Source organism: Labrus mixtus, chromosome 20, assembly GCF_963584025.1.
Source record: "Labrus mixtus chromosome 20, fLabMix1.1, whole genome shotgun sequence".
Lineage (NCBI taxonomy): Eukaryota > Metazoa > Chordata > Actinopteri > Labriformes > Labridae > Labrus > Labrus mixtus.
The window spans coordinates 17,470,448-17,488,795 of record NC_083631.1 but is presented as its reverse complement, the minus strand read 5'-3'; the positions used below and the strand labels follow the sequence as shown (position 1 = coordinate 17,488,795).

Here is an 18,348-nt window from a genome sequence, read left to right as displayed (position 1 = left end):
CGTAGTCTCCTCCATGCCGATAACAAAAAAGACTCAACGCAAACCCAAAAGACCTTCCGGGAATCGCCCTCCTCTGCCTTCTCCCAAGAGTAAATACTTTCCCAGACTTTACTGTCGCTATCTCATTTCTTTGTAGGAGTTTCTATCATATTCCGCCAAAAGTGCATCCCAATAGCTTGTGTCTTTGTTTCATGGCAGTAAAGTGTAACAAAGGCAACAAGGATGGTGACAGGTCGGCGAGCCCTTCACCCTTGACTTCTGAAACAGGCCATGTTGATAGCCTTCTCTTGCTCTCTACACAGCCATTGGATAAAAGTCAGGTTTCAGAAAGGTGACTGTCCTGCACAAAACAAAAGCTATTCAAATGCAGGACTTTTGCGTCAATTTTCTGGACATTTTCGGGGGCAAGTCATGAAAAGTCTGTGCAGTCCGGTCCACACAAAGCGGGACACCTGGTAATCCATACCCAACCCTAAGCAGGCGCTCAGGGAGCTGGTCAATCAGAAGAAAGTGGGCCTCTTCGCAGGGGGAGAGACGGCAGCTGAAATGTCTCGTGTAAAACAGAGACTGAACTGAACGGTTTGCAAAGAGCACAAGGGTAAAAAACAAGACGCTTGTTTCACTTTAAATCATGCAAAGCTAATTCAATTGAATAACAGAGTGAAAACATAGAGCCGATATGAGCATAATGGGACCCCTTTAAACTCCAGTCAGTGCAACTCATTGCATTGCTCTGTCTTTTCCATCTTATTTACCACCCTGTTCAAGTCTATCGCTGTGTGTCTCCTTGTGTGTGTGGGTGTGACTAGCTGTTGTTTTGGGCTCATGTTGGGAGGATCCGGCTGCTGTGTTGAGTTGAGTTTGGCTCCAATTAAAACAACAGCACTTGACAGCAGCAGCACATAAAGTCAGACACACTGCAGCTCTGTGCCCTGCATACTCCCTGCTATCCAATTCTCTCTGTGTTCATCCCTGTTATTCCTGTGATAAAACATCAATCTTTTATGATCTATGTTGGGGGGGAAATATAACGCCACAGAAACAGCGAAAGGCTTGAGCCAAAAAGAAACAAAACCAATGGGTAAATGCTCAACATGTTTTTGTTGCCTGTTTTTTTTTTAATGTCTAGGGCTGTCAGCATTAACTAGTTAATCAAGATTTATTTAGGTCGGAAATTAATGCATTGATTTTTTTATTTATTTTTTGCAGGATTAATGATGCTATTTTGGTCCATAAGGCGCACTGTGGATAAACTGAGATAACATTTGTTATGAATTGGCGCTATACAAATAATGATTGATTGATTGACCTACCTACCCATTCAAACACTGATGCCAGAGGCTGATATGTAAAGTGACCATCAGAAGTAACCGAACGAACCGGCGCAAACAAAGCAGCGGGAGCGATTCGGGGGTTAAGTGTCTTGCCCAAGGACACATCGGAGGTGTCGCTGCAGGAGCTGGGGATCGAACCCCCGACCTTCCGAATGAGAGACGATCGGCTCTTACACTGAGCCACAGTTTCCAACAAGTCCGGCCTGTGGTTCCTTTTCTCCATGTCATTGCACACTTTCTATAGTCTTTGGTTTCCTACTCAAGGTTCTTGACAGTGTGTGCGTGTGTGTGTGTGTGTGTGTGTCAGTGTGTGTGTTAGTGTTTGTGTGTGTGTGTGTGTGTGTGTGTGTGTGTGTGTGTGTGTGTGTGTGTGTGTGTGTGTCACTTGCTGTTCAAGAGTGAAGATACTGAAAGATCTGAAGCCCGTTTGGTAGGATTTGGAAATAAATTAATCATTTTACGTAGAACATGTATTTTGAATTCAAAGTAGGTCTGCCAGCGGAACAGCTGGAAAAAAAATCAACCCGCAGCAACAAAACTTCGACATCCCAAGGTTCAGCGAAGTGTCAACTCTCTGACTTGCAGTGTACAGAAAACCTGTTCTGGCTGCATAACAAAATGATTTTGTGTGTGTGTTTGTGTCGTTGATTTTTTTCAACTTTGTGAGTATGAAAAACATATTCTTCTTTAGTGAAGGAGGTTTTTCTTTCTGACACACAGTGGCTATGAGATCATCACTCATTTATGACTGCTTGAAGGCTTTTTCGAGACTATCTTTGATAAGATATTCTTTGGATAAACTGGTGTGTGGTTCACTGTGGCAGGAGGATTGTGGCCGGCGCAGGAAGAAAACCTTTTTGGTGGAACAGTTAAGACTCCGACTTGTGAAACTTTTGCATCTAACCACAGAGAGAAAATGTTAGAAAATGTCCTCTCCTCAAATGAAAGGAACCCAAAACTTAAAAAAATGTAGACAATCCAAAGGAGACCGAAAAGTTCTTTAATGTTAAAAAAAAAAAAATGTCTGCTCTCTACTTTCTATGCATAGCACACCTCCAAAAGGCCTGATTCTTGCTTTTCTTTTCCTTTCTCCTTCTACATTGCCTGTTATGTGAGTACACTCCTCAATCACAACTGCCAATCTATGAACATTAAAACATGTTTTTACTTCATAGACTTCTACTTAAACGCCATTTTTAAGTGGAAGTCGTCCGGGATTTTCTCCTTACACAATGCAATCTTCTCTACCATCTACTCTTTTTTTAAGGACTCTAACTGTTTCATCTTGACATCCAAAGTACTTCATTAGAATCGAATAGCTTTCAACCACTTCTAAGCCATGCTGTTTGATATATATGACAAGAAAGACACATTTCTAAGAGCATAAAAGACCTTACTCTTTGTTACATTATCCACAAAGGCCAAACATAAATCCATTATGAGCACTTCGCAACATGAAGCAACGTTACAGTGAAGGAAAAACAGCCTTTAGACAGGCAGAAAACTTGAGCAGAACCAGACTCATGTCGAACGGCCATCTGCCGAAACTGTGTTGGGCTCAGAAAGTTGGATAGCGGTAGATGCAGAAAGCCTGTAATGTCTGTACTACTACGGTCTGTTTTACACTTTATGTTTATGACTGTATGTTCAGTCGGAATTCATAGATCAGATAGATCAGAACATTTAGGTTTCTCTGTGCCGGCATCAGAGGTAGAAGCGGAGGCGTTACAGGGGCGAGAGAGGATCAGCGGAGCCAGCAGGGGAGAGCAGCGCAGTGGTGCATTTGCATGTCTGAGTGAGTGTACATGTGGAGCTCCCACTGTTACACGTTGAGCTTCTGAAACATCATAACGCAGCGTGAAAATCAAAGACAGGGACCGATATTACTCCACTTGTTTGACATATGTGTGTGTGTGTGTGTGTATGGATGCAAGAAACGAGAAAGTAAAAGACCTTATGACAGCAGAGCTTCGTTACAGCGACGATGCTTAATTGCAGTCTGAAAAAGGAATTTGGAAGGGGGCAGGGGGTCAAGTGGTTAGTTTGCGTTCTGCATGTACAGAGGCTGTATGGCCTGAGTTTGAATCCGACCTGTGGCTACCTTCCAACATGTCATTTCCCACTATCTCTCTCTGACTCTATCCACTGTCCCCTCTCTCCAATAAAGACACATGAAGCCCAAAAATAAAAGTTTAAAGAAAAACAAAAACCTTTTGGCTTCAGGGAGTAGCACTTTTGGTCATGGTCGTCATGAGACCACACCTCAAACGTTGTTTACACATCAACCCAAGGGAGGAAACAAGTTCTTTGTGTCATGTTGGCAGGGAGATGTAAAATCATTTCAGTTATCCTTAAAGGCCGTGAAATGTTTGATATGAACACCATCAGCATCACACACACACACACTAAGCATCAACACGGATATGTGCGAGTTGTATTTACTGCACAGACCTGGAGGTTTGTTTTTGTTATTGTTCAACAGTTTTGACAGTTTGCTATGAGAGAAATATTTATTGTTACCGAGACAAGCGCTCAAACTCCTACTCAAAGCACGTCTCGCGGAGGGAAGGGGAGCGGCTCATAACGGCTCACACTCAGCCAGAAATGAGAGACAGATGGTGGGAAATGTTTTTGATTTCCTGCTTTTCATCTTTCTTGTATTTATGACGGTAAAGACTGTTAGTCTAATACATATGTACCTATTTTGAGGAGCAGTACTGTATGTGCACAGCATAATTGACTCTATGTAAGATGTATAAGTACCTGAAAGTAATGTAAATGTTCTGACCTAGTTATGAATTAGACCCAAAATGCACCTTCAATCATGTCTACAAAGGTCACCCACTGTGTTTCAAGCCATTGCCATCAGAATATGAACTGATTTTTCCTTTTTTTGATATAAATATGTGCATGCATGCTCACCTAACAGTGTTGTGATTACAGGTAGCAGCTTTGGAAGCTCTTCCATTTGAGCGTATTTGCACCCAGTGTGTCTTTAGTTGGTCTAGCAGGACAAAAGAGAAGAGCAGAAACTGTTGTGGAGACTGTTTTTGATCGGTTTTCTCTAGGGAGACATTTATGGGACAGAGGGAATCATTTTCATGAGGACTGCCAGCTGGCTGGATGTCCCATCCTTCTTTTGAATGCCCCAGAATCTGTCCACACTCCCTGTTTTGCTAGTATCTCTGTTCTGTCAGAAATGTGTTGGTCTACCAGCTGCTCTCTTAGACTGTCTGCATAACGTATCAGTTCAGGAAGCAGCCACAACAGATGTCAAAAGTTGGAGCTGGAGCTGTCAGAATTGATGGCGACGATGACGACGACGATGACGACGACGATGACGTTTAAATATCTCGTGATCCTGCTGGCTTGAGTTGCTTAAAAACTTCAAGATGATGTGAATGAGTATCATATTAATTTGCGGGACAGAAATACAAACAACTTCTTAACAGGGACGTGTCCAGAATTTTCGACAAGGGGGCCAACTTTGGCAGTGGGGTGGCATAAAGTAGTATGTCTGAAAATCATTGGGCTTGGGTGGCTCAGGCTTTCTCGCACCATGCACTAATTTTAAGACTCAGGGGGCAGAACAACAACACATAGCTGTGGGAGCGTCACACACCTGGGGGAGGGGTTACTGCCCTTTGTGATGTCATGAAGGGAAAATCTCCAAACAGCCTGTTTGAGCACACATTTTCTGAAAAGTGGAACAGGAAAAAGACGGCGAGGACGGACTTTTCTCATAAGTGGGGGGGGGGGGTTTGTGAACAGGCTGGGGACACATATTAGTGTTCAAAAAACAAGGTATGGTAGAACCAGGCAGGAAGAAAATTATAATTTATTTTAGGGGAGGTGAGGTGACCAATAAGATTTTAGGAGGGCCCATGTCACACTAGGCCGTCTCCTGCATGCTTGTGAGGTAAAATGCTCCACTACAAATCTTGTTAAAGGTTGTAGATAAAACATGTTACTCAGAATAAAACGGCTTTCACCTCAGATATGTGTTCTTCCTCCAGACCAAAGGGACTCTTTATTCCCCTTGTGTTGCACATTGTCTCTATACAGGATATTATGATGTCCCCAAGGGTGACTCTACACTTCAAGAGATAAAACATCTTCACAGCTGACACTGCAGTGTGCACTTAAATGATGCACTGAAGTACGGAGTGCAGTGTCACACTTTTTCCCCAGAGGGCTAAAATTTGTAGTGGCAGCTCTAAAGCTAAGAACTGATGATTTGTATGCTTTTGGTGAGTTGGCTTGTGTGATTTTTTTTTTCTATTTTGTATGAAAAATAAAGGTCTAAATAAAGTATAATAAGGACATGCTGGATGCATATGTAACACTGACACACTGCGGTGTTGGTGGCTTGTCTTTTGTCATTAAATACCAAAGAAATGTCTTCTTTAAACTAGAAAATCCATAAATGTTAAAAGACTGAAATAAACACCATAACAACTGCAAACAACTGAGTTGGTGCCATCAAGTGGAAGCAGTGAGAAATGCAAAATAATACTGAGCTGAACACACACTGAACTGCTTCTTCTCAGGAATTAAATCTTCAAGGCTTGTTCTAATTTTAGAGGAGTGTTATCATGGTGTGAATCAATACAATCCCCTCTTTGCCTTCCTGACTGAAACTGTCTTGAGGTTTTGGGTGTTTCTGTTAGAAAATACGCTCATGGTCCGGTGGAAAATGACATTTAATGTGACCAATTTAAAACAGGTTCAACATTGCAGCAGCCAGTGTGTCCTCTAATGACCATTTAACCCTTCACCGATCAGGTTGTTCGTTTGTTTTACCTCCTGCTCTTTTCCTTCCTTCTTCACCTTCTTTTCTCCTCTCTGCCCCACATCTCTCTCTCTCTCTCTCTCTCTCTCTCTCCCTCTTTGCATTACAGGTCCTCAGGCGCCACATCAGGTCCCTGCAGACTCGGACACCACGGCAATGTGACTACACACTCCTCTAATGAGGGACAAAATGGATCTGCAGTCCCGATTCAACTGTAACACCGGCTCTATACCTGATACGACAGGTTATCGATTTAGGTGTGTTTGTGGGCATATAGACACACAGAAGTAATTTCCTGTTCATTGATTGCATGGTTACAAAGGATTTTGGAGCTTTTGACCTGCACAGGATATTTTCAAAATAAAAGACAGATTCACTGTTTTTTCCCCCTTTTTCAGACCCGTGTGTATGGATGCAGTTTGTGGAAACCTGATCATTTATTGAAACATTAAGATAATAACCTTGTTTTCATTCCTGCTCCTGAGGGGAGTTTGTAGCTGGCTGTGAAACAGACTTAAATTAATTCTGCTGCCTCGTTATGAACCTCAAAAAAAATTAAAATAAGACCAATAGCATTAGGATTGAACATATCTTTATAGTTATTTTATTGCCTCAAAATGCCACAGTGTAGGTGTCAGAAACTCTGCAGAACCAGACTTATTTTCCATTTTCCATGTCAAAAATTCGCTATTAGTGGTACATTTGATTGTTGAACAAAAAACACTTGTTACACATGCACAGAACAAAACACAGCCCCACAAGCATCTGCCACCCCGTGCCACCCTTCTAGATCCGCCCCTGATGACTATAAACAAGCACAGGATGCTGCTGCCATACACATTGTGTTGGCTGTATGGTCGACGATGAAGATGTTCAGTTACACGGATGGCTTTTCAGACAGTGTATTCTGAATTATCAGTGTCCCTGTGCTGGTTAAAGCTGTGACCGCACGTGTGCACCGTTTGACGAAGCCGACGTGCAGCCAGTGTTTACTTGAAGTGGCTACTCTGTGAGTCACAGGCAGCACAGGACTGCCTGTTTGTCTCGAACAGTTGCTGTCACAGAGCCAGACATGCTAATTTATACACATTCAATCATCATTAGAAAAGGTCGATGACATAAATAACACATCTTCTCTCTCCACTCTGGATTTCATGCCTGTGTCAGAGCTGCTGTCAGAGGGCTGAAATAAATGGAGCAAAAGCAAGCAGCAATATCAGGTGCTTAAAATTATAGCCAATGAAGTGAAAGAAACTGCAGTTCCTCTAGTGTCCACTTTAGGCTGGCAGCAAAAGCCCTGGAAGAACCACACACACACACACACACACACACACATATTTAAATGGTAAATAGTCAAACGGACTTTAGCTACAGCACTTTCTAGTCTTCTGACTACTCAAAGTTCTTGTAAGTAACCCAGTTGAGGTTGGATAAAAATCTATGAGACTTTCTCAAGAAAATGTTATTTGTCATGCTTTTATTTTGTATTTTAGACAGTGCCAAGCAAAGGTTACTTTGCTTCCAGTATGATGAAGACGGGCTTTTATTTTGAAGGAACCTTACTACGAAAAACGAACGTGATACAGTTATTGAGAAAAGGTAAACAGCTAAAAGGAAGAATAAAACGTGAAGGTTTAATGTTTTTACAGTGGTATGGATGGTTTAGTCTTTGTGTCCTTCAAAAATATTTAAAAAAATCATCAGTTCAAGAGTCCAACCATCTTACAGTGCTTTTTACGCCGCAGGTCACACGTACTCATTCACATCACATCCACACACTGATGGCAGAGTCTGCTATGCGAAGTGTCCATCATTATTAACGAATTCCATTCATACACCATCACACGCCGCTGACACAGCAGTGAGAGCAATTTGGGGTCCAATGTCCCTTTGGCATGCGACTGCAGGATCTGGGGATCGTTGAGAGAAATCTACCGCTGAGCCACAGCCGCCCCAAATGCCCATTTTCACAGCACAAATAATCGCGTTTATAGCCAAGTTAAAGAAACTGGTCTGAATAGCTCATGTCTTTATCTGCACACACACACACACACACACAGTACAAGGGGATGAATATTTTTTTATAACTCATCCGTTTCATATCGTGCTAAATATCATTCTAAGAAAAGAAAGGGCTATGTCAGTTTCTTCCAGTATCCTGCAGCACTAGCTTCCTGTCATTTGAAAGGATCTCACTTTAATCACCATTTCAGGCCCGTTAAGGTCGACGAAAGAACTGATTTACAGGCACAGAAAACTTATCAATTACACACACACACACACACACGTCAGCCAGATGGGACAGCCCAAGGGCGTTCCAGGGAACGTCTGTAAATGGTGACTGATGTGGCAGAAGGTCTCGAGGACGGGTCACATGTCTCTCTATGTATTTATGCATGTATGTATTTATGCAAGGGCATGGCAGTTGTCCTGGACCTGGCTTGACAAAGACATGAAGCACACAGCAGCTGTTGACCCCCGTTATTCCCAAACAGTGACCCAGCCAGCTGGTTGGACCCAATCCCCAGCAGGGTGCCCGTGGACAGGGCTGACAAGCAAGAGGGCGGACAAAAACAGAGGAGAAAAAAAGGTGGTCCAAAATAAAGAAATGATGTATCAATGCAGGAAAGATTGAATGAAATAAAAAGAGTGGGAGCTCTTATATGTAGCTCAGACGTTGATTATCTGTATTTGACAATGCAACGAAACAACGACTGTGGCAGACGAGCGCCCCTTGTAGTGCACAAGCATTGGTTGTTTAAAAGCCTCTACTTTGCATGAGTGCGCTTTTTTAAAGATCTCTTTCAAGGGGCTCACTGAAGGACTCCGTAATAGCTGCAGAGTCTTAGCCCATTACCACTAGAAAGCAAAATGGATGATGGAAAATGATAGAGGTTAAGGAAAAAGGTCATGGAAGTCGAAGGAGGAGACGGAGAGAGAAATCAGAGGAGGCTTAGAAAGCGGAGGAGGTGCAGCCAAGCAACAACAACAAAGAAAAAAAACTCCCTGGGTAATTAAAGATTTGAGAAAGAACAAATCAGGAAGGAGAGAAGAAATGGGAGGAAATAGGGGTGAGAAATGAATCGATGGACATAAAGAGAGAGGCTGGGCATGTTTAGTAGACTGCAAGGAGAGGTGGGACGAGGACAAGGATTCCAAGAATGAACAAATGATGGATGAGCTGAGGAGGAGAAGATGGAGGAGGGTGGAGAGGGGAAAGGCGAATGAGAGAAGACGGAGTTGGAGGGTGCAAAGGAGGATATCCTCTTTTTCATCCACGCTTAAAGAGGCTGCTGCGGCGGACTGACAGTGATTCAAACTGACACCTACAGCAGAGATGAGACCATGTCTGAGCAAGCATGACTGGACAAGAATAATCATCACACTTACTGATGTGGCTTCCAACATTTAGCCAGACTCCTGTGAGCTGTAACTTAATTATATGTGGAGACAACTGTCATGTCTGCCCGAGAAAGTTGTGATTGTGAGAAATACATATTTAAACAGGTGATTAAAGCACCAGATAAGAGTACCAGTGGGGGGAAAAAAAGTGCTCAATTTGATCCCATTCCGGATTAAGCTGCTCGAGATAGTGTGACCAGTTGTTGCTTAAGTTTGTTTGACTGAGTGTCAAAACAGATTTAAGAATCAAGACTGTGTCATTTAGGAGTCTATGAGGCGCAAAGTGTTTCTCAAGCGTGCACATTTGTAAATGAGATTAAGGGTCTGTCTTCCAGGGAGGCACCAGATGCTGAAAGCATGTGACAACCTCGATTTTTGCCACAGTCGCAGTGCACACATTAGTTGTTCCCATTTTAAAAAGTGGCCAGGGTAACCTTCGAAAAAATGGTGCATGTATCCGTTAATTATGCATATCAGGGCTAAATGAAACATTAAGCAGAAGGGATTAAGTTCTGGCAGCTTTTTAACACTCAACTGTTAAAAGCCTCACCCCTTTTAAATTATCAACACACACAAGCAGACATTTCAGGTTGAAAAAAATGGTGGGCATATATATAGAAATGTTGGCTAACACTTTAAATTATATTATTATAATTGTTAGAATGCTTAATAGAAGCATATTGGCTGCTTATTTATTTCAAATTGAATATCTTTTTGGGGTAAAAAAAATGCCATTTTAAATCATTTACTATTGTTATTTGTTTTTGGAAGGCATCTTGTGACCCCCCCTCTCAGTGTCTCACGGCCCCCCCCCAGGGGGTCCCGACCCCTACTTTGGGACCTGATATTCTAGACTACTCAAAGCACTTTTCCACTGCACGGCACAGTCACCCATTCACAACGATGGCGGAGGCTTTTGTGCAAAGTGCGGGTGTAGCAGCGGGAGTGATGTTGGGATTTAGTGTCTTGCCCAAGGACACCTCAGCATGTGCCTGCAGGAGCGGGCGGCAAAAGAAGCTGGGGATCAAACCATCAAACCTCTGGTTTAGAGACAACCTGCTATACTACTGAGCCACTGCTGCCCTTTTATAGTGCAACCAGAAGCAAAGAGCGTGATGACACTTGCTCAAGGTGACAGTTTGATCAATCCAGACAAAGACTGTCTGCTGTAATTTTAATTGACAACTCATTGCTGTTGTACTCTTATTAAGCATTCATGGAATGCTGCTTGTCCAATCAGATTACTTGTTTGAAGCTAACTGTTGTCGAGGTGTAAATTAGGTTTCTGTGGCAGCATTATGGACTTAACAGATCAAGTAAGCTGAACTCAAGGTATGAGGCTTCTTGTTTTCAAACTCTGTAGTCATTACTAAGATGGACTCTTTTGGAGATAAAGCAGAGCCTATGGGAGAAGAAGCCGAGTCACCCCTATGTGTCATGGAAGGATTCGTGAGTACAGAGGGGGAGGGGGGGGTCACTGTGACTCACTGGGTTTTGTCACAGAGGTACTGCCGTGCTAACAACTTTGGCCAGCCTGACAGTACCCTTGTAGTTGGAGAGAAGGTTAACGTTTGTCAAATGTCACATGGAAACTCATAATTGTGCTACTAACCGAGCTGATTCAGCGACTCAGCCGCAGGGAGCGAGGACAGGCTAGGTCTGTCCACATTTATTATGAGCTCTCTCATAGGAGGGGGGCCGATCTGAAGGCCAGGGACCGAGTCAGCTTCACATCTGTCTGCTCTACAGTTTTTGTGCACTCTGCGATATCTGCCATCTGGAAAAGTTATACCTTCAGTTGACAAGATGATAGTGCAGTATATAAAGAAAACAACTGTGGGGGGGGTAATGACTTTATGAAGGATGCCTCCTGGACGCCTGCCTTAGGGAGGTTTTCTGGGCACTCCCGACCGGGAGGAGACCCCGGGGGTAGACACAGAGGAAACGTTGCTGGGGAGAAGGAAGTCTGGGTTGACTTAATGCGCTTGCTGCCACCTCGACCTGACCTCGATGGATGGATGGTTTATTTTCTTCCTCACTTCAATGAGGTGTTTTTTAATCAGTATTAAAACGACATCCAAATGTCACGATCCAATGTAAGTGGAGTGCATTTCCTTCATTTTTCATACTTTACCCATAGAGGAGACAGTGGTGCTAAGCAAACAGGCTTGATGCAATTTTGGTATATACACGTAAAAAAAAATGGGTTGAATCTTCCCAGGATTAACCACCCCAACCCTAATGCTGCATCTGTATGTATACACAGAGCAACACTGCCTCTTTGTGGATGCTCAAAGAACTGCAGCTAGACTAAAATGATGCACAAGAGTGATACTAGAACAGGGGGTTTGCTCATTCCAAGTCGGCCAGGAACAATATTAACGCTTGAGATAAAAGGCTATTTAAAAAAAAAAAAAAAAAAGCTGATATATTTCCTTGGAGTTAGTTGGATCTGCTTCATCAACACTTTATAATTCAGTTTTTCTAGATGCATCCGGACGTTGTAAGATTATCATCACCCCTTGAAAGTACGCCAGAGCAAGAAAACATCCCATAGGAACATACAGTCTGCTCCATGGCTGTAAAACTGCACGCCATCTTTGATTCCTAAAAAAACTTTAAGTGTACACCAAGGTCCTAAAAACACTGATGCGCAAGATTTCAAGTTGCCCAGAAGGCCCTTATAAACCATCATACACGTACTGTTTCTTCTCTGTCATTGTTCATCCTCTTCGTTCTTTCTAGGTGTTTCTAATAACAAACCGTGGTGTCTCATCCATCAGCCTTGGTTCTGTTTCGCTGGGTATGCCAGGGCTGAATCTCGCTGTCTTTTTCTTTCTCTCAACCCATTCCCTACCCTCTCAGAACAGTCTCTCTTTTTTTGGTGGGTTTTTGTTAGACTTAAAAGAAGTAAGCTTTAGTTTTTGCCTTTGTTAAAATTAATCATTCAATTCATCCCAGTTGTTTTTCTCCTGAACTCATGACACGCACTTACTTGTTTTGGCATTACGGCCACATTCCAGACAAAAATGAAGAAAGCTTGTTCTTGGAAATGTACAAAGCAATGTGCTGGATAATGAAGATTTATAGATAAGACACTTCATTGTCATTGCATTAAAAAAAAAACACTATGAAACTTTGTTGAAACTCTGGTTTCAAACTCAACTCCAATTCCATGTTGGTTCCTAACCAATGTTATCAATGTCAGTCTGAACATGTTTTCCTGGCACTACCCTGACATAAGATCACCTCTCTCTTTGGCATTTAGATCCACAGATTGATAAAACAACAAAAATCCTGAACAGATAAACTAGTGTACAACATGCTGCTTACATTGTGCATGAGAGAAAAATTAAACTTGTGACAAAATGTCAGAATCAGAAATGTCAGCACTCATTTTTGTTGAACTGCAAAAGAATGAGACATCAAATGCTCAGTGGCCTTTTGGTTTTAAATGGAATTGTTTACATGGTCAAAAAAGTATAAAAAGATTGCTATAGATACTTATTGGTGACTGACACTGGTTTAATCCAAGTTTACAACAAAATATTTTTTATGAATGTGGTAAATGTTGGATATATATGTATGGCTTTAATGTTGTATGACCATGAAGGGCTAAAAAAAAACAGCACATCGAATAACTGAAACTAATTTGGATGTGTCATAGTTTCGCAATAGAGCTATAATGAAGAATCTAGGAAATGAAACTTGTTGCTCTTTGTCATGTTTCTGCGGAGTCCCTCATTCCGGGGCATGTTGCCTCACGCTGAAGTGAAAAACCAGACACCACATGATCTGAGGTTTAGGACTCAGTTGACTCTCTTCCTGGCAGTGTTTCTTTTAAGCTCCAACACATTACATGAAGCAGATATTAACCTGGCAGACGTTTCCTAGTTATGATCAGGAGATCACCGTGGTGAGTACAGACACCCTCGTTACTCCTCACGTTTAGCTCTTTAGGATGAGGTATTATGTGCTTCTCTAACGGAGTTCTATTGGTTTAAACAGATCCAAGTGATGGGATTCACTGAGCATGTTTCCCCACGGGTTTCTATCACCTGGATAGTTTCAGCAGTCTTCATATCTGGTGAGCCCTAACCCTTTGTTTTGTGTTCTATCATCAAAGATATGTAACATATGCTGTGCACCTTTACATTCAATAAAGGAAAATGACAAGATGTAGATCTTTAGAGAAAATGTTTAAACTAAAATTTCCTTGGAACGGTCTTGAATGTTTTCTACCACTGTCTCTTGTGTTACTGGTAAATGTCTCATCATATCTACCACTGTTTTACGACTTTGACATTGTTTGAAACACTTATTCCCTAAATGGCTGAAAGTAAGTCAAATAAATGCTTGATAGCTCTCTTGTCTCTTGTAGCAACACGTTCAAAACTTAACTTCACATCGCTTACAGCTACCATAGTTCCACCCAATAATGGTCCAAAAATACTTTGGTTTCCATTTGAACCCTTTGGGGTTTTCATGTCAATCAAAGATAAAACATCCCGTAAAGTAGAAGGAAACTCTTGCGCTTTGGCCCCTCCCTAGAAGAAGGTCGGTGCTCTCAGAGAAGGACCTAAGACGTTAAAAAATAATCCAAAGGACTCCTTCACACGGACACAATCCAAGAAAGCACCAGAGCACACGCATCATTACCGGCAAATTTACAAGGGGGAAAAGACATCCTGCGTAAAGTTATATATTTAGAAGTGCTGACTGATGTTTTATTGCTTTATTTATGAATGGAGGTAATTGAGCTTTTGGACCTTTTTTTTAGTTTTGGTTTCATGTTTAAACTAACTAGCTGAAGCTTTTTCAGTACTAACATCTATATTTCAATTCCAATTTTCAGCAAAAAAATATGAAAATTAAATCAATAAAATAATTTTCCAAAAATGTCCTTTAATACCTTTGACATAATCCGTTCTTTTTCCCCAACAAAGTGTTTTAAAGAGGTCATATTATGCCCTTTTTGGGGTTCGTATATTTAATCTATGTACCTACTAAAGTATGTTCACAATAGCTACAGTTCAAAAAAAGTGTCTGTTTTCATGTACTGCCGCTCCATGCACCGGCTCGCTTCTGACCCTCTCTCTCTAAGGCTCTGAAGTGCCCACGTTCAGAGTCCCCACGTGTGCCAAGTCTGATCTGATTGGTCGGCCTGTCGGCTCTGCCGTAATTGGTCAGTCGCTCAGCACGGTTCTCGGAAATGTCACGCCCCTTTTACCATATTGGGAATGCAGCCACTTTGGCTCCAAGGGGGGCATAAACATTAGCACCTTAGCACTACTGTGCTACCGCAGGCTACGGCATATCGTGGCCGTGCTACAGAATTTAATGGGCGTGCAACATGAGCTGCTGGGCTTGCCACAACGAGCCAATGGGCTTAGATCAGTGATATCACACTGACAAGACGTCACACGGGCAAAACATTTTTTCGAGGGGGGCTAGAACCGAGCGTTACGTGCAGCTAATGCTGCAGCTAACAGGAGAACGTAGTAGAAGCTGCGTTTCCGCAGACTTTGAATTTTTGCACATAGATGTGCCTAAACATGCACAGGACACTTGGAAAACACACTAAGGAGCATATAAAACCAGAAAAAGCATAATATGACCCCTTTAAAGGCCCAACTCTAAAAAAGAACTGTTACCCGGAGACTGATTATCTATAGAGTACATAAAAAGAGCAGAGATTTCTTTTTTTTTTTTTACTTTGGTGGCCCTGACCTTTGTAAGGGTGGCATGGCACAACTTTGTTTGTGCTCACAGATATGTACTACTACCATAGGTTTGTTTCTGTTTGGACCAGCCATAACTATTTTAATGAATTACATCCGGGCATCTTACAGTATACTCTCCAGCCATTGGTGATTTTTTTGTGTGAAATTAAATACACAAGAGTGGTTGAAGCGTACACATTTCCTGTGCTCTATACATTAAGACTCAAACTGAAAATCACTGAAAGAGGATTGTAATTTGTCAGTTTGAATTTAAGTAACTCCTCTGACCGGGTAGATTGCCAATGATGGCTGAGGATTTCTTTGGTGGCACACATGGGGTGGCCAATCAAATTCCACACTAGGCCTGTGCCACCCCTTGGACATGCCCCTGCTTCCTAAGCATAACATGGAATAATAATAATAAAAGCTATACTGAATGAAGTTTTGTTAATGAAGATAAATGAATGAAGTTAATTTTTGAGAGTAAATCATCAGGCTGTGTTCTGTTTTTGACTAACTGATCTCTCTCTCTGATCATTCAGTCAGTCGGGCAATGGAGCTGCACACTGTTCCCCAGGTGATAGCACAATGTGGAGACAACGTGACACTGACCTGTGAGGCAAGACCATCAAGACCCATGGACATTAAAGTATTTTCATGGGTGTTTAAAAACAGGACAAAGTGTGAATATGAAAATGGTCTTCCTCCACATAAGGGTCAGTGTGAAAACAGTCCCCAAAACACACTCAAGCTGACTCTCACCAACGTGATGCCAGTCGACACGGGAAAGTACCTCTGCAAGATACGCTCCACTGTTGGAGGAAAGTGGTCCCCTACACAAGTGACAGTACAAGGTGAGTCCACTCAAGGAATCGCCATAGCTAACCCATATTGAGCCATTCCTGTGTATACTCTACACATCCCTGCAATTTTGTTCAGTCATTTAACTTCTCTACAAATTTGTTCAAGCATTTTCTTTCCCAGGCTTTTGTCTTCCTCTCCCTAGCTCTTAGACTATAAACTATCTTGGTCCAGGATGTCATATAAGACAAAAGAGGGTATATTTAATGTATTCGGAATGATGCATTCTAAAGACTTCCTTTTTTTGTTTTAATGTGACGCAAACAGCTGCACTAGCAGCATTCCCTCGTCCAGTCTTGTCAACAGTGTCTTTTCATAAAATTTGCCAACATGTCCAATCTGTCTAGATTCCTTATAGTCATTCCAGTTTTGTCCTTGCATGATTATTTATTCATGTTTGATGATCATTTTGTCACTGTCTTTTGGCATCTTTTACAGAATGTGCCGCGAGTCGAAACTACTCCATCAATAGTACTCAGGCTACGTGTTGGTTCAGTTGCCATTTTCCCCTCTGCAACGTCCACTGGTCCCAAGGAGACTTAAACTTAACAGACTCTGCCAGAACAGAGATCCAGATGGACCAGTATGAAAGGCAATTTGTCGTCAGCACAATCGATTTGGAGCCAAAACATCTCGATCAGTCTTATCAATGCCGTCTGTGGCCACCTTCTGACATCAACCGTCTCTCCTTTCAAACAATGACGCGGACTTCAACAGGACACATGTTCACACTGCAGTGGATCTGTGCAATGGTGGAGATCCTTCTGTTGACATTTCTAACTTAGAAACCAATGTACAGCTAGAATACGTGCTTTCATTGGTTGTTTTTTTTTTTTTTTTCATGTGGAAAAGTAGTCAAAAAAAAAGCACTTAAACGCACAGTATGTAAATTCTACAACCAGGGGGCTCTCTATCGAAATGATAACAAAAGATTACGTCCAGGCTGGCAGGGAATCATGCGAGTGATTCTCTCTGCTACTCCAACACAACGCCCGATGAAAACGAACTCTGCGTTGACCGTAGTCAAGACGAACGGGCAGGAGAGACCCGAGGAAGAGAATATGTTTACCGATGAGCAAATGTATCCAAGTATAATTTAAATGACCTTATTTTCAAGGTCTTACAAAAACAGCATGGCAACTTTCAGTAGTAGTAGTTCCCACCTCCTTATATCTGGTGTATATACAGTATATATATAACAAAAGGTTTAGGCTTTTTTATTTTATTTTATTAATTTAGATATTTTAGAGTGAAATTCTAATAGCATTCTACATATTGTACTTTTAATACTTATATATCAAAACACAGGCTGAACTTGGGCTGTAAAGCTGCCATCATTTGGGTAAGCTTTCTTTTTAACATGCCTTGTTACTTTTCGTGTATTTGAAGTCTAGTCACAGCTTGTTTTCTCTGCAGAGACAAAAGTCTGTTCATTTTTGTCCTTCAAAGCCCCCTAAATATTTTTTGAGAGCATGCTTTGGCTTCCACTTCCACTTGAGGGCAGCGTTGCATTTGCAGTATCATACACATGTCTGTTAATATTCTCAACATGACTGTTCATTTTGTGTGGACAGAACACTTTGCCTGCATAGATACTGTTCAGCTCTCCTTACAAATACATTTAAATATCAACTACTTTTCAGTCACAAAATTATTTTTATTTTTTAAATGTGTTTAACTGGTAGTATTGGTGTTTGTTGTAATGCCAAAAAATTTATTTTAAGCATCCACTTGCTAGAGCTACTGACTCTACCTTTAAAGTGACATTGCCATCCAGATTCAGAAAAACTTAACTCTTGCATAAGACACAACACAGCTTCAGTTCTGTACCCCTCCAGTCAGCGGCTTGTTTATGTTGAGCTGGATAAAAGAAACAAGTCCCTGCAGTAATAAATGAGCAATGAAGATTGAAGACAGTGCTTTTAATATAAAAACTGCGAGACAAACCAGTAAACAAGCAAGGACATGTGCAGGTTGGTGTTATACAACGATGTTCTCACATGTCGGCAGCAGAGATGCTCACATGTACAGAACCAGGAAGAGAAACTCGGGGAAGGTCAATACTTCAGTGCAAAAAAAGTTTTTTCTTGCATCACATTATGTGTCTGTTTGAGAATAAGAAAAATGCATTTAGCTTTCTGCTGCTCTAGAGTAAGAAAGAAAAGACCTTTAAGATGGTAGACTACAGAAGCAGGAGAGACAGTTCAGATACAAACTACAGATAAATTACAACACA

At 41.7% G+C, this 18,348-nt stretch overlaps 1 protein-coding gene across 1 annotated transcript; it reads left to right on the top strand.

Annotated features, from left to right (window-relative positions):
* The first annotated feature begins 13,339 nt into the window (after positions 1-13,339).
* Positions 13,340-17,747, top strand: LOC132954501 (uncharacterized). Its single transcript, XM_061027059.1, has 4 exons — positions 13,340-13,444; positions 13,537-13,615; positions 15,794-16,105; positions 16,551-17,747. Exons 1-4 carry the CDS (start codon positions 13,388-13,390, stop codon positions 16,895-16,897), a joined length of 795 nt encoding a protein of 264 aa, XP_060883042.1. The 5' UTR covers positions 13,340-13,387; the 3' UTR covers positions 16,898-17,747.
* The last annotated feature ends 601 nt before the right edge of the window (positions 17,748-18,348 follow it).